Here is a 17,415-nt window from a genome sequence, read left to right on the forward strand (position 1 = left end):
ATGGATATTTTTCTTTAAAAAAACCCATTGCTTCACTTCAGAAGGCCTTTATTAACCACCTGGGGCTGTATGGATTATATTTATGAAGGATGGATGGATGCAATTTTTTTTGGCTTCAAAATCGAGACCCCCATTCACTAACATCAAGAAATTTATAAGCCAAAAATTTGGGAACAGATCCCTTTGGTTAGTTCACAGTCTATTTTTGATGTCCAAAAGCTGGTTCAGGTAATGAAACCATTAAAAATCTTCAATCAGTAATGAATTCTGAGGAAGAAATACATGCAGAAAAAAGTCAATAAAACAATATTTGGATATTTTAGTGTGTAAGTCATCTCTATCTGATGTAGGGCTACACAGGAACCTTGACCTTGAATTGCTGTTATTTCTCTTGTCACAATGACTGTGGGACTAAAGCACAATAACAGCAGCAAAATCACTATTCCGTGCTCTAAATCCATTCAAAAAAAATTCTGCGACCCCTTTCCCATCACCTTGAATATAATGGTTTGTGATGTCTCAGGGGTATTGCAATTACTAAATGTTCCTCTTGTAAATGAATATAACTTCCTTCTGTACACTAATTGTGGGTAAGATGTGCGGTATTGTTGTGCCTGTCTGTAAGGTTATAATAATTATGAATATAAGTATGTGTTGACAGTACGTGTTTCATATCTGGTGACTGATTTCCTCTAATGTAAAGTAGGTCACAGAAGAATAAAGATGTTTGTGGTTAAAAGGTCTGTTTTTCTTAAACTTGTAGTGTACACTTTCTCTCTGTAGTGTTCCCTGGTAAATAGCGCCACCATGTGGTTGAAAAGGTATAACCTAGACAAGGGCTATGGTTGGAATAGAAAAAACCCCCTAGAGTAATAGGGTAAAACAATACTTTAAAACAAAGCTAAATGTTCTGTTATTTTCTGTTATTCTGTTATTTATATGTGTGTAAATAGTTTCTCAAAAAACTACAGTATTAAATAAAGTTCAGCTTTTGAACAACTAAATCATGCCAAATTTATTAAAATAAAATAAATAAATAAAATAACGAGTGGACAATTTATTGATTTATTAGGTTTTTATTATAATATGTTTATATTCCACTTTACAAATTCTTACAATATTCCTGATGCAAAAAAATCCCTTCTTTTTCAGAGCATGTTTTTGGCCTTATTTGGTCTTAATGATTTTCATCTTCATACAAACATGATCACAGAATACATAGAATTTGTATAATAAATTACTTAAAAAAAATAAAAATAAAAAATCCAGAAATAACTGAACCACAAAACTTGCACCAAGTTTCAAACAAAACTGAAAATGTCAGGAGGACATCCAGTCTTTGAAACAAAAACAGATCTGATTTCGTAAGATTAAAATAACACGCAGTAAAAACAAGAGCAGACGAATCACAAAACAAACTACTTGGACGATGCTCCTTTAATATGCTAAACACTAAAGCTGTACTTTTTGAAACAACAAAAAGCAAAACTGGCGTATAGAATAACATACGATACATTCAAAACATTAATGAGAACTTCGAAACGAGCGAAAACATTCAAAATAAAGTGACAATGCATTCAAGACAAGCGAAAAAAGAAAAACGCGAGATCAAGGCAGAACTTGATCCAATGACTTCATAATGGTCCTTGATGTCACAAAGTTGAATGTTACATTGTAACAATGTAACAAAAGCATCAAAGACACAATGTAACACTGTAACGTTTTTGTGCAATTACTGATTGACTCAGTTTTTATGGCAACGTAATTGAGATCAGGCATTAAATGTACAAAACTTTAATTGTGATAGTCTTGATCTACAATCAGCTGATGTCTTACAGATCTTGATCTAATAATCTTAACCTTTCCTTGAGTTTTTAACAGATACTGTCAGCAACGCATCACACATTGGGGGGCGTGGTTTAGCGCCGGGTGAACGAGTTCCGGTTACCATAGTTACCTATTGTTTCTAAGTGGAAACAATCTCATGACAATTCGTAACTATTTTAGGTTTTGGCGAATTGCTGGCTAATTCGTATTAATTTGTACATTTTTGTATAATCTGCTTACTTCCTAATCGTGGTTAGGATTGGATTGAGGTGGGGTTAGGGTGGGCCTTGCGTACTTTCTAATAATTGTACGTTTTTGTACATTTCACATTGTACGAATTTTCATACAAAAGTCCTACCTCGTAACATAGTTACGTTTTCCTGTGAGTACTGAAAGGTATTGCTGCATTCGTGCAATGTTTTAATTAATCTCGAGATTACAACACATGAGATTCTATTTGGAGCTGTTCACGTCCTCCAACTGGGAATTATGCGTTTCTATGGCAACACTATCGACGCCTAAATTTATCAGCAGTGGTCACATGTTACATGTAGGAGCTCTCAGAAAATACCCATCTTACAAACTAATTACAAGCTCATAATTACGAGGACAATACATCGATTCTCGAGACAATGAATCTGGATCGATTCTGATATTTTCTCTCTCGAATCGATTCTGAGCTTAGTTTTAACAGCAGATGGCGCTCTAGGCTAGTTTTTAACCGCACACTCAAATGCTCATGAAGAAGAGTGCTGAAGAGCGCTTGTGCGCAGTTAATACAGTTTTTTTTTATCATGATTCGAGCATTTGGAAACAAAATTTATGAGAAAGTTGTTGTCAGATTTCAAATATTGATTTAAAATATGAAATTTAATCCAAAGTTTGGCAAACAGCTTTGGAGAATTTGATGTTTCCCCATTCAAAGAGATAGGAGCTGCACTTGAATGCCCGAGAGGCGTTTCAAAGATGGCCGCCGAGTGAAATGACTGTTTATTTTAGGTTTAAGTGGTGTGTGTAAAGGAACTAGAAGCAAGCAGAGTAACTAAGCTTGGAATCGATTCAATAGATCGGAAAATATCAGAATTGCTCCAGATTCTTTGTATCGTGAATCAATGTAATGTCACAGCCCTAGAGGACGTGAGCGCTTTTTACAAGTTGAAATCTCATCATTAAGATGATTACAACATGGCATGAACGCACCTTATTTTTGTATTTTTCTGCCATTCAATTGACTAAAATCAACTATAAAATAATGTTACACTGTAAAATTGGAGTAATGTTTTAACAGAAAAAAACTTTATTGGATGAGCTCACCATATATGGTAAAACGTTTTTATTTAATAAGATGAGCACTTTTATGGTAAAATGTTGTTGAAATATGTAATTTCAAGTTTATTTTTTACTTTAATTCTCTTAATTGTGTTGTTTTAGTGTCATATGCATAACCCTATTGCTGTTTTGTGTTTTGTTTTTTTGCAGTGTTTTGGAAATGTATCTTAATTTTATTCATAAAAATATGGTAACTATGGTAACCACTATTCCCCCCCTCCCCCTTTCTGAGTGCATCTATATATATGCAACTGTAATACTGATCGGTACAGACGTCTATTCCAAGAACAGGTCGTTTTCAAAGCCGTTACGCTGTATTAACAATCACTTAACAATATAGAATTCAGCACAATAAATATAGAAACACAATACAAAACAAGGCCTCAGAAAGTTTGTCTCTGAATTGTTCTCTGAGAAATAACATGAGTGAACAGCGCTAGAATCCTGTCATTTGTCACCTGCTTGGAAAATCCTGTGAAATTGCCTCAAATTCCACATTATATTGAATATTGAAGCTGTGTTCTCTAGTTCCTGGATATTATCATAGCTGTGTTTGTGTGGGTGCTTGTGTGTGTGTGTGTGTTTTAACAGTCCGAGTCTTGGAGTCATCATCGCGGCATTGACGCCCAGAGATAGAGGGTGTGCGGTCACAGTAAGACGCAGTGCAGCCTCTGGGAACCCGAAGGTCTGTCCGCCCGCCATTTGGCTTTCCTTTTCTTCTTCAGACCCCGTTCTGGGATCTGCTGACTGTGAACAGAGATCAACATCGATGCCATTGAGGTGAATGGGAATGCATACGGAGGGTCAAAGTAGATTGAATCTGTAAACTCAACGCACCGTATTACTCTGACGAGCTCGTGAAAGGCTCTGTCTACATTCATGGGCGGATCCTTTGCACTCGTCTCAATATACGTGATCTGTGACGGAGGCATAAAAACACAATTACAATGGCAAAAATTATTCATAGTAGATGTGGCATGATTAAGAATGTATTATTAGTATAATTATTAGAATAATTATCAAGGTTTTTATGAAAATAATAAAAATATTACAACATGTCTGATAAGAAAAATGTATGAAAAATTCAAGATGAAATTAATCTATTATTGTAAGAATATCCTGTAAAATATTTTTTTAAATACTAAATAAATGATTAATTAATAACAAATTAATGGATTAATAATATTAATAATAATATGAAATATGTGATGAAGACAAAAATACAATTATAATAGCAAAAATATTTGTTGATTTGTTGTAATTAAAAATATTTTTTATTATTATTAATAATATTTATATTTTTTATTATTGTTTCATTAATGAAATATTTGAACATGTTTGATAAGAAAAATTAATTAGAAATTCAACATACAAAATACAATTTGACTATTTCTTAATACAAATTGATGGTCCTATTGTGAACTATGTATTGGTTTGCAATATTGTAAAATATATTTGAAAATATTTTTTAAAATATTAAGATTAAAAATAACAAATGATTGATCAATAATAATAATATGTGAACTGTGATGACGACACAAAAATGCAACCCTCACAATAGCAAGATTATTAATGGCAAATGTACATAATTAAAAAAGATTTAGTATTATTATTATTAATAATAATTATGTTATTATTATTAGAACCAGTGTGATATGAAAAATTCAACATGAAATCAAAATTGACTTTCTTAATAAAAACTGATGGTTCTATTGTGAACAATTTATTAGTTTGCAATATTGTAAAATATATTTGAAAATATTAAATAAAAATATTTAAAAAATAAATGAATTGATCATTAATAATAATAATAATAATAATAATAATAATATGTGATCTGCGATGAAGACAAAAATGCAACTTTTACAATGGCAAGATTATTAATGGCAAATCTACATGATTCAAAAAGATTTAGAATTATTATCATTATTATTAATTATGTTATTATTATTGGAACCAGTCTGATAAGAAAAACGAAAAATTCAACATGAAATCAAAATTTACTCTTTCTGAATAATAAACATTGATAGTCTTATTGTGAACTATTTATTGGTTTGCATTGCATTCTTTGACAATATTGTAAACTATTTAAAAAAAATTAAATCAGAGGTTAAATAATAATAATAGTTCATATTTAAATAAAAATACAATGTAATAATAATGTAAACGTGAAATATTTTTTGGTTTGGATTACTGTAAAAAATATAAGCTGGAGCCATATATAAAAATATAATATAAAAATAATACTGTAAAACAAAATTAGTTTCCAAAAGTTTTTTTTTTAAACATACCAACTTTCTTTTCTATACTGCTGATGTAATCAAGGCCTTGTGAGTTGAAAAACAATATTAACCAATAATATCATGTCCTAACATGGTTTACTTTTCACAATCAAATCCCGGTAGATAAAACCATATGATCAGCTTGTGTATATTGTAGTTCATTCAGAATGAGATCGCAGGTTTTATCACAGGTTTCACTCACGCTGTGTTTGGAGGCCATCTCTCGTCCCTGCTCACTAGTGATCTTGCGTAAATGCACCAGGTCAACTTTATTTGCCACCAGAACCATGGGAAACGACTCCCTGCGACACAGACACAATCAAGAGACACAGTAAGGGGCTGTTTACACGACACCGCTTTAACTTTTTATGCATTTTGGCTGTTCATTTACATGACAATGGCATTTTGGGGGCTTGATAATGCAAACTTTTGAAAACTGGTTTTTGAAAATGATACAAATAACGTTACTGATAACGATACCGTTATTGTCTCAGTGAAAACTACAAAAACGAGATTTTGTGAAAATGGTGACGTCACGCACATGTGTATTATGCGTTATAAGTAGTGTATAAACACGTAGTGTTTCTTTACAAAGTGGCATCGCCAAATACTGGCCTGGCATGAATAGTACAGCATTTTTAGTCATTTTCGCGGATCCGTGTGAATGGGGATCATTTGGACAACACTCTCTCTGTACGTGAAAAACACAAAGGAAAAACTTTTCTGGTTTTAGTACATCGTTGTCATGTAAACATACCCTAAATCGCACCAGTCTGCAACTCAAATGTGTGTTGATGCGTGTTCGTACCTGTCCTTCACTCTCAGAATAAGCTGGTGGAAACGGTCCACGTGTTCAAAACTGGCTTTATCAGTGACTGAGAAGACGATGAGAAATCCGTCTCCGGTCCTCATGTACTGCTCCCTCATGGCACTGAACTCCTCCTGCCCGGCCGTGTCCAGAACTACACAAACACACAGATCGCCACTGCAGTTTCACACAAATACACGCTGTTGTTGACTTCATTCAATTCATTTGCATTTTTATTGACCATTTTATATGTAAATTAAACTTTTCACTTTCATTGTTCTATTTATAATTCGTAATTAAAAAAGGAAGTATTTTACAATTATATAAGTCTTAATATAATATATTAAAAGATAAAAAATAAAATATTTTACAAATTTATAAATGTTTATTAAATTGTTTTTTCATGGTAATTTTGCTCCTCTTTTGTAATAAAAGAATGTTGTTTACTATTTAGTTCATTTTTTAGTTATTTTTGTTAATGTATTTGCATTTACTATTTTAGTTTTAAATTAAACTTTTCACTCATTGTGTTGATTTTTTTTATTTTACAATTAATATAATTATATTAAATATATTAATGTTTATTTAATTAAGCTTTTTTCACAGTACTTTTTGCTCATCTTTTGTAATAAAAGCATGTTTTTACTTTATTTAGATACATTTTAATTTTTACTTATTGTTTTTAAGTATTTTTACTATTGTATTTTTAAATGTAAATTTTCACTTCTTGTTGTTGAAAATTTGTAATGAGAAAAATTGAAAGTATTCCACATTAATATATCATCTATTTTTTTTTACTTTAATATATTAAAAGGTAAAAGTCAAATATTTGACAAATTTATAAATATTAAATAAAGCTTTTTCCCCAGTAACTTTTGCTCATCTTTTGCAACAATATTTTTCACTTTTGCAAGTTGCTTTGGATAAAAGCATGTGATGAAGATGTACAAACCCGATTCCAAAAAAGGTGGGACACTGTACAAATTGTGAATAAAAACAGAATCAAAAGTTTAAACTGAGAAAATGTATAATTTTAAGGGAAAAATTAGTATATTTTAAATTACATGGCATCAACACATCTCAAAGTTGGGACAAGGCCATGTTTTTCACTGTGTGGCATCCCCTCTTCTTTTTATAACAGTCTGCAAACATCTGGGGACTGAGGAGACAAGTTGCTCAAGTTTAGGAATAGGAATGTTGTCCCATTCTTGTCTAATACAGGCTTCTAGTTGCTCAACTGTCTTTGATCTTCTTTGTCACATCTTCCTCTTTATGATGCACCAAATGTTTTCTATGGGTGAAAGATCTGGACTGCAGGCTGGCCATTTCAGTACCCGGATCCTTCTTCTACACAGCCATGATGTTGTAATTGATGCAGTATGTGGTCTGGCATTGTCATGGTGGAAAATGTCTTCCCTGAAAGAGACGACGTCTGGATGGGAGCATATGTTGTTGTAGAACTTGGATATACCTTTCAGCATTGATGGTGCCTTTCCAGATGTGTAAGCTGCCCATGCCACACGCACTCATGCAACCCCATACCATCAGAGATGCAGGCTTCTGAACTGAGCGCTGATAACAACTCGGATTGTCCTTGTCCTCTTTAGTCCGGATGACATGGCGTCCTAGTTTTCCAAAAAGAACTTCAAATTTTGATTCATCTGACCACAGAACAGTTTTCCACTTTGCCACAGTCTATTTTAAATGAGCCTTGGCCCAGAGAAAACACCTGCGCTTCTGGATCATGTTTAGATATGGCTTCCTTTTTGACCTATAGAGTTTTAGCTGGCAATGGAGAATGGCACGGTGGATTGTGTTCAAAGACAATGTTTTCTGGAAGTATTCCTGAGCCCATATTGTGATTTCCATTACAGTAGCATTCCTGTATGTGATGCCGTGCCGTCTAAGGGCCCGAAGATCACGGGCATCCAGTATGGTTTTCCGGCATTGACCCTTACGCACAGGGATTGTTCCAGATTCTCTGAATCTTTGGATGATATTATAATAATAATAATAATAATAATAATCCTTACATTTATATAGCGCTTTTCTGGGCACTCAAAGCGCTTTACATATTGAAGGGGGAATCTCCTCAACCACCACCAATGTGCAGCATCCACCTGGATGATGCGACGGCAGCCATATTGCGCCAGTACGCCCACCACACACCAGCTTATTGGTAGAGAGGAGACAGAGTGAGGAAGCCAATCAGTGTATAGGGATGATTAGGAGGCCATGATGGACAGTGGCCAATGGGCAAGTTTGGCCAGGATGTCGGGGTTACACCCCTACTCTTTTCGAAGGACATCCTGGGATTTTTAATGACCACAGAGAGTCAGGACCTCGGTTTAACGTCTCATCTGAAGGACGGTGCTTTTTGACAGTATAGTGTCCCCATCACTATACTGGGGTGTTAGGACCCACACAGACCACAGGGTGAGCACCCCCTGCTGGCCTCACTAACACCTCTGTTATGCACTGTAGATGATGATAACTTCAAACTCTTTGCAATTTTTCTCTGAGAAACTCCTTTCTGATATCGCTCCACTATTTTTCCTCCACTATTTTTGACCGCAGCATTGGGGGAATTGGTGATCCTCTGCCCATCTTGACTTTTGAGAGACACTGACACTCTGAGAGGCTCTTTTTATACCCAATCATGTTGCCATTTGACCTCATAAGTTGCAAATTGGTCCTCCAGCTGTTCCTTATATGTACATTTAACTTTTCCGGCCTACTATTGCTACCTGTCCCAACTTTTTTGGAATGTGTAGCTCTCATGAAATCCAAAATGAGCCAATATTTGGCATGACATTTCAAAATGTCTCACTTTCAACATTTGATATGTTTGATATATTCTATTGTGAATAAAATATAAGTTTATGAGATTTGTAAATTATTGCATTCCTTTTTTATTCACAATTTGTACAGTGTCCCAACTTTTTTGTAATCGGGTTTGTAAATATACAATTATAACAGCAAAAATTATCAATAGCAGATTTGTTGTGATTAAAAAATATTTTGTATTATTAATAATAATAGTTATTTATTATTTTTACATGGTACATTGAACTATTTATTTTCTGTCATTAATTACTCACCCTCATGCTGTTCCATACCCGTAAGACCTTCGTTAATCTTCGGAACACAAATTAAGATATTTTGAATCATGATTCGGATCGCGTGTCAATCAGTCAAACTGCTGAAATCACATGACTTTGGCGCTCCGAACAGCTGATTCGACACGCTGATTCATTATGCTCCGCTGCTTCCTGAAGCAGTGTTTTATATTAAATCGGCCATCATTAATAAGTCGTTATTTTATTTTTTTGGCGCACCAAAAATATTCTCGTCGTAATATAATATTAATATTGAACCACTGCACTCACATAAACTGATTTACTTTTAGATTTTAATTTAGTTTTTAATACCTTTATGGATCTTGAGAGAGGAAATGTCATTGCTCCCTATGCAGGCCTCACGGAGCCATCAGATTTCAACAAAAATATCTTAATTTGTGTTCCGAAGATTAACAAAGTTCTTGCGGGTGTGTAACGGCATGAGAGTGAGTAATAAATGACAGAATTTTCATTTTTGGGTGAACTAACCCTTTAAAGCTGAAGTCCATAAGTTTTGCCTCTTTATCGCCATCTCTGTTTGAAACCTGCAATTGCAGTTATTTGTGGAATTATCTTTACGTGGGTTGTGCCTCGGTTGAGGAGTAACATTCTGTGTGGGCTGTCAACAATAAATTGTGCTGCCAATGGGGATTAAATCTAATGATCACTTAGCTCATATCACATCAAACCATAGAAATTATTATTATTGTTATACTTTGTTCTCAAATTGTTAATGTTAACAACATCAGCATTGCATGACTATGTGTATTTAGTGTGTATTAGCGTTACCTGTAGATTTCTATTTCTATATCCTCTCCCTAGTCCAAAGTCTTTTGATTTTGACTATGGGTGAATCTCAAGTTATCACTGATGATTGTCATTTGGACCTTTCTGGATTACAATCCGTCATCAAAATGATAAGTTTCATTATTTCAGCTGCTGTGAGAAAAGGCTATAAATGATCCACTACCAACAGCGTCTTCACATGATATAGCCTACTAGCTGGGACTCCTTCTTCATGTAAACAGGCGTGACGTAATGACGCAAAGACGAACAGCTGCATGCTCAAATTTCCTGCGGAAACCTACCAGTACTGATTTTATTATAAAACATTATTACCATTGTGAATCGGGCTAAGGTAAGGAGATAGTTTTGAACACTGGCTGGATATGTACTTGCTCAAAAATTGATTTTGGATCATTTTTAACCAAAAAAAGTTACTGTCAGCAACTTTAACTAAAACGACGAAAATACATGTTATTAATTGAAATAAACCTGAAATAAAATAAAATATAAACATTAGATGAATTAAAAATGTAATAGAAAATATATAGAAATGTTGCCTTTGCAAATAACTGGGATAAAAAAAATTAACTAATAAAAATGACAAAAGCACATAACAAAAACTTTAAAACTAAATATGAAAATAAAAGCTAATACTATAAAAGTAAATAGATAATACCAAAATAACACTGAATACAATATAGTTGTGGTATACAACATATTTTATTTTTTCCTGCATCTTTTAGACTCTAAATATATTAAAAGTAAAATATTTTATAATTTACAAATATCTTAAATATTTCATTTTATTCTCTTTAACTGTTGTTCTTCCCTGTAACTTTTAACTCTAACTCATCATTTTGTGAGTAATATTTTGTGCTCATATAAATATTTAATAGTCAGAAATTACTGCTTCATGATTTATTGCTGTGCATAAAATAAACTCTGATTTGTTTAAGCCGCATTGCCCTCTATTGGCGTTGCACTGAACTGCTCACCATCCAAAATGGCCCATTGTCCATCGATCTCGGTGTGTTTGAGGTACGAGTCCTCAATGGTGGGGTCGTAGTCAGGGACGAAGATCTTCTGGAAGAATTGTATGGTGAGAGCGCTTTTCCCCACGCCTCCGTCTCCCACCACAACCAGCTTATATGTGGGCAGGTTGTCCCCGGGAACCACGCTGGTTGCCATGGAGACAGCTACACCTGCAATAGAGAGAAAATGGTGTCAGATGAGAGATGTTGCTGTCGATTTGGTAGGAAAGCATACAAATGCATGTTATGTATATTTTTAAACAGTTGATTAGATGTTAATCTGAATTATTTAATCAGATGAAATGAGTCAGTAGGATAAAGTGTTTTTGCACCAGTGCCTTCATGGAGTTTCTTTGTTATCTGAACACACAATGTAGAAATTTTAATTGAAAAAAAAGTTTAATTAAAATAAATTTTTTAATTAATTATTATTATTAGAAGTAAAATAGTGTTAATAATAATTATTTTACATAAATAAATATTTTTAATTAAAATTAAATAATAAAATATTGATAATGATAAAAATAATAAAATATAAAAATGTGAAAATATAATATAAAAATAATAATGTAAAACAATATTATTTTTTCTACTCTTTTATCAAAACGTAAAAACTTTCTCTGCCTCAAAACAACTTTTCTTTTCTGCTGATGTCACCAAGACCTTGTGGGTTGGGAAAACAATATTAACCAATAATATAATGTCCTAAAATATCCTTTACTTTTCATAATCTAATCTAATCCCAGTAAATAAAACCATATTTTTTCCCCTTCTAAACATTGTAGTTCATTCAGAATAAATCTCAGAAAAAAAACGAGTCAGTGAGTTGAACTCAAGAACAGGAAAGGTATGATTCATTAAGGTTTTTACACTGATTCATTGAAAAAAAAAAAAAAAAAAATCATACTCAATTATCCTCTCCATTGTGTTTTACAAAAGAAACTAAGTGAGTTTGGAACAACATGAGGGTAAATAAAATGCTGACCACACATTCATTTTTTGGGTGAGCTGTTTCTTTAAGAGAAACAAACAGCGATTCAGACTTTTAATGTCTGAAATGTCACTAATGGACTCTATATTGGCATAAAGAGGCAGTGTGCAAACCGAGGCTTTTCCCAGACATCCAACCAGATCACACACACAGGAAATACGGTCTAGACGAGACACTTGGATTGCCACGCTGTGATTTTGCAGTGTGATCTCAGCTCGAAACTGCCAACAACAAGAAAACCCCAGACAGATTGACCAGTGAGCTAAAACTGTACAAATGAAAGTATGTCAAAGCCTCTGAAATACACTGAAAAACCTCAAAAACTCAAACACTAGCTCTTATTTTGGGATTAAACACCCCAAACTGTTGGATCTATACCCCTGATGTCAGATGTCAGTATTACACATCTCTTCCAGTCGCCCTTCCTGTCAACCACAATAGAGGGAAGTTCAGGATTTCCTTTCTGAAATCATCTGGGATATGACTTCACTTCTTAAGGATCATGAAACCACCTGGCTCTAAAACAGGCCAAAAAAAATGTATATTGTGTCCACGAATTAACAATTCGTTCCCATGACCTGCTAATTCGTCAGCATGTTTTACTAATTCGTTCCCTTGTTTTACTAAATCATGCGCACAATATAATAATTCGCTCCCTCGTTTTACCAATGTCCTTTTAAGACAAGTCATTTCACTTGGCGGCCATCTTTGAAACGCCTCTCGGGCATTCAAGTGCAGCTCCTTTAAATGTGGAAACATCAAATTCTCCAAAGCTATTTGCTAAGCTTTCGATTAAATTTCATATTTTAAATCACCAATGAAATCTGACAACTGTCTTATAAATTTTGTTTCTAAACGCTCGAATCATGACAAAAAAACTGTATTTTTCAGGCTGGATCAAGCTAATGCACATGCGCAGTCCTAAGTGTGCGTCTCTGTAGGAAGCGCGCATCTGACTGTTTCTACAGGAACCGGAGCTTCTAACGGCCGCTGCAGTGACGCGATGGCTTTACCAATCAGTGATTGGCTCTTATTTTGAAGGCGGGACTTATTCCGCCATATTGTGCGTTGCACTTTCTCCCATTCAAAGAAATACGAGTGACGCGTCTTGTATTATTCCATAGCCTTTGGCTTTACAAAATCTTGGCCACATTGTAATAATTTGCCCCCTTGTTTTAATTAAATCAAAACGAAGGAATGAATTAGCACAACATGGCCATTATTCACTAAATTGAGGGAACTAAATAAGTCGTGGGAACAATTTCTTAATTCGTCGCCATGATTTAACCAAAACGAGAAAACAAATTTTATATTTTTGTCCGCATGTCGTGTGCGGGAATTTTATATACCACAGTCAGCAAACACAAGCGTACAAAAGTGGTTGAACGAAGCTGATGCCGATATACATACTATAATTTTACAATGGCAAATGAGATTTTGTTAACATTTAATTAAATATTTACTTAAAAGATACATATAAATTACAATACATTATTCATGATTTTTATTACATATTTGAGTAAATAATTTTCACAATAATTATTCACTAAAAATAACTGAAAACGTGAACTATTTACAAGAGAATCGGAATATTTCCCGCTAAATTAATTTCCGATTAATCGGCCTTCGGTTTATCGCTTGTAAAGTCAACCATATGTCACGTACTGTACCTACTTCCCATCGTACAACTGTACACTCTCTTTTCGACTGTATATTTGTGCTTTATGTGTGATTTATCAAATCTGTGCATGTCTCCAGCACTCATCTGAGCTATGCATATATCAATACACCCACCTTGATCATTCTGTCTGGGTTGCCTAATGCATTACCCATTAGGCTTTATCTAAGGTATGTGCTTATCTATGATCTCCATTATATGCTGCTGCACTGCAATGAAAGCATCTTCCTGGCAAAAAGGAAACAATGCATCCTGCATTTTGAGATATGTGTGTTTGCACCGCTTTATGTTGCAATTCACCAATATGATCACTTAATATGCATAATGCACAAATGCATGATTTAACTGGTAAAACATGCATATCTATATAGAAGCAATCGGGGATCATCTTAAAACGCCCGTTTAATATATAGAAACCTAGATTTTATTCCTTCGAGCTGTTGATAGATGCAATCAGCATGCATTAAAATGATTACCTTATCAGAAGATGACAGCATATGCCAATAGCCCGATCCGTTTCCACAGATGTTGCTGCCGACATTACCGAGTAAATACTCACGCTGAAACGTTTGTCTATTTGTTATACAACTGGATGCAGTGGCTTTTTATCGGGCCACGCGAAGAGCCGTTTTCAGTTCCTCACACCTCGAGAGCGCTCACAGTTAGTTTACACATATTAACAGCTCCGGCAGGGGGAAACGGCTCAGCTCTTTCACAAATATCAAAATTATTTTAAGTACTTGACCACACATATTGGTGATACGTCACTTTTTGTAAAAGTATTGTTCATTTAAATTGATAAATCGCAATTTAGATATATATATATAGAATAAATATGGAAAACAGCTAGTTGGTCACCCCTCTTCCTCTCGGGTTTGGTACGTTCCACTGTCAGAGCACAGTTTGGAAGCACTCATGAGTCAATTCCTTATTTCAAAGAGTGCTTATATCTGCTTTATAGATTAGTTTTACTCATTTTATTAGACAAACAAATTAAATATGAAGCAAAATAACTGAATAAATACTTAATTGACTGTATATAGAAGGAAAGGAGCCAGTTTTAGACATGTATTGACAGATGTCATGTTACTTAAAGAAGTGTGAAACATTTCACTCGTCTGACGACCCTTTCTCTTCAGGTAAAAAAGTCAGGGAATCTCCCGTACTTTTCAGTCAAGAAACCTATGCCTGTCAATCATTTTGGGCGTTCGGGTTTGTTGACATGTCGTTGACAGACGCCTCGACGTAAAATGGTGAAGCAATTCGTGTATCATACAACAAGGTGCTACATGTTCCAAAAAAAAAAAAAAAACTGTTATTATACTATATTTTAAGGTTCAATGTCAAATTTTAAATCTGACATGGCTTTATATCCAACAAAATCCAACGGTTTCCGACTGACGAGCTATGATTCAACTGATGGAAATTAATATGCAGTTTCACAACCCACGCTGCTTCAGCTAAAGATAAGAGACATTTTAGTTTCCGGCTCATTTGTACACAAACAAATTATGTAATTTACTACAGGAGAATATGCTGGAAACAGATCTGTAGATGTGTTCTCGACTCGCGCTATCTATGACTTCATAGCCTAATGGTTGCCTAGTAACAGACAGACTTTCTCCTGTACCCTCTCTCGTCATCTAAACCTGCTTCAAACGACAATCAGAGCCTGAACCTCCCGTTTCAAAATGACAGAGTTCAACCGAGAGTTGCTGCCTTCTATAAAGTGTTAATGCGATGTAATTATGTTAGAAGTGCAGATTCAGGTCACACCTTGGAAATGAGACGTAAATACATCCTCTCCGGAAGATGGCGCTACAAACACACACAAGCTTAGATCGTGTATTAGTAGTGGCAGGTTAAATATTTGGGAAACCTATGATATTCCATCTCACATTTTTTTTATCTTACAAATAAAAGTGTGCATTTAGTCTGGGTTTTGAACTAAATGTACACAAATGATATGTTGTCATACGTTTTGATTCCTTGATTACAATGTATCTGAGAACTGAACCTATGTATTGTAAGCCCCGCCTCCGCGCGTCGGCCACGCCCTCACGTCAGACCTATGAGAATGTAGGCGGGGCGTGTGCGGTTGCGCCATGTTAACGCTGCACGTTGCAGCCGCAGCAGCCAGTAGCGGCAATACAGAGTCATATGCAGGATTATAGAGCTAAACCCGGCCAGCAGCCACAGAGAAGATTGCATTTGCGTTTGAGGCTTTTATTTAATGCACCGCAACCCAAGAAGAAGCCAGAATCGCGTCCCCATTTTGGAATGATCATTTCTTACTGTGCCAGAGGCCCCTTGAATTGAATGTAATGTGAACATCTACAGCAATGTGGTTATTTTCCTGCAGATGAGCTGCCGTTTTGTCCTCTCCCCCCCTCCTATTCTCCTTCCATCATAATTCAAGATCATCTTCAATTCACTGGACTCTCCTAAAGCTGTATATGAAGGTAAGCATGCATTATGGTTGTATTTCTGTATTGGTGTCACCATTCATGCATGCATGCATGCATGCCCTGTCTTCCTTTTTTATCCCATTGCATAGCAACCAAACCAGCCAATGCAAGCTTCCAGATCCCTGAAATGGTGCACAGGCAGAGGCATAAAGCGTGCATTCACCTTGCACGCTGATTTTAGGGACAGGTTGCTTCGGATGCCAAGCAAATGCCTTTATGTAACGTCCAGGGTTTCATTTCTGCTGCATGTCAAGATAATCCATCCATATGATGTCCAAATGCATGCAGAGTATGTGATTTGTGCAGCCAGGCAACATGGGTTGAATGCATAGTGTGTTTCGTTCTGTTCTTGATACCTGGCAACCCTCTCAATGGCCTCTTTTCGAGATCCTTCAGCTGTCATGTGAGATATATTTGAGCTTTTGTGTTTATTTAAGGTTTATGTCACATCTGTACATCTCAGCTGCTCCCATTGTGCCTTCTTTTCTCTGCCACATCATTACATAAGCCCAGCTCTCATCCTTTGCATGCAAATAATCTGCTTGAGAGCCAGAGAGAGGACCTTATATTGGTGCATTAAGGTTTGTTTTAATTCTTTTCTGGGCACTACGCATCTCCCCTGGTTGAGTCGGTGACATCATCTCCTGTTCTGTCCCCCTGGTGTGTGTGTGCGCATTCTTCAACAGACTGTAATGCAAGATCTGTGTGTGTGTGTGGTTTTCTTCTGATGATGTGCTTGTTTGGATGAAAAGCCCCCTTTCCTGCAAAAATTGACGTGTCATGCAACTGCATCAGTTGAGTGGTTTTTATTGCAGTAGGCTTGGATGCTTCTGTAAAGCTGGCTTTGGTTCAGGTGTAATAGGTGACTTGGATGGATGATGTGTTATGAATGAGTGCATGAATGACATTCTTTTGGTCTGTTAGTATATTTGTCTTATCTTCTAGCTCAGTGGTTCTCAACTGGTTTTGCTTCACGACTGAGATCATGCATTAGATGTGTACAAGTTTTAGGTAAACTTGCGGTTATAAACAAATATTGTAAAATTAAGAATGTCATTTTACTGGTTACATTTTTCTTGTCAGGTCCAACAGTGTC

The 17,415-nt window shown here is 35.2% G+C and overlaps 2 protein-coding genes across 3 annotated transcripts in view; one reads left to right on the forward strand and one right to left on the reverse strand.

The window, feature by feature from the left end:
* Positions 1 to 1,079: 1,079 nt before the first annotated feature.
* Positions 1,080 to 14,488, reverse strand: mrasb (muscle RAS oncogene homolog b). The gene is made up of 6 exons (XM_067396386.1): positions 14,328 to 14,488; positions 11,147 to 11,353; positions 6,247 to 6,400; positions 5,641 to 5,740; positions 3,994 to 4,073; positions 1,080 to 3,903 (listed from the first exon to the last, which is right to left on the reverse strand). The coding sequence occupies exons 2-6, from the start codon at positions 11,337 to 11,339 to the stop codon at positions 3,804 to 3,806; spliced, it is 627 nt and encodes a 208-aa protein (XP_067252487.1). The 5' UTR covers positions 11,340 to 11,353; positions 14,328 to 14,488; the 3' UTR covers positions 1,080 to 3,803.
* A 1,524-nt stretch (positions 14,489 to 16,012) lies between these two features.
* Positions 16,013 to 17,415, forward strand: part of ptpn4b (protein tyrosine phosphatase non-receptor type 4b) — a 38,911-nt gene continuing 37,508 nt past the window's right edge. For both annotated transcript variants that reach the window (XM_067396387.1, XM_067396390.1), the window contains exon 1: positions 16,013 to 16,313. The gene's annotated coding sequence lies outside the window, so the exon portion shown is untranslated. The remainder of the gene's footprint in view (positions 16,314 to 17,415) is intronic.

Source organism: Chanodichthys erythropterus, chromosome 10, assembly GCF_024489055.1.
Source record: "Chanodichthys erythropterus isolate Z2021 chromosome 10, ASM2448905v1, whole genome shotgun sequence".
Classification (NCBI taxonomy): Eukaryota; Metazoa; Chordata; class Actinopteri; order Cypriniformes; family Xenocyprididae; genus Chanodichthys; species Chanodichthys erythropterus.

What these genes read in the sequence shown, in the direction of transcription:
- mrasb (XM_067396386.1), bottom strand. Translation starts at nt 11,339, where the DNA reads ATGGCAACCAGCGTGGTTCCCGGGGACAACCTGCCCACATATAAGCTG. An exon ending in ATTCTGAGAGTGAAGGACAG is followed by an intron (nt 5,741 to 6,246) that starts GTACGAACACGC and finishes TCTGTGTCGCAG; the next exon opens with GGAGTCGTTTCCCATGGTTC. An exon ending in GAGCTCGTCAGAGTAATACG is followed by an intron (nt 3,904 to 3,993) that starts GTGCGTTGAGTT and finishes CTCTGTTCACAG; the next exon opens with TCAGCAGATCCCAGAACGGG.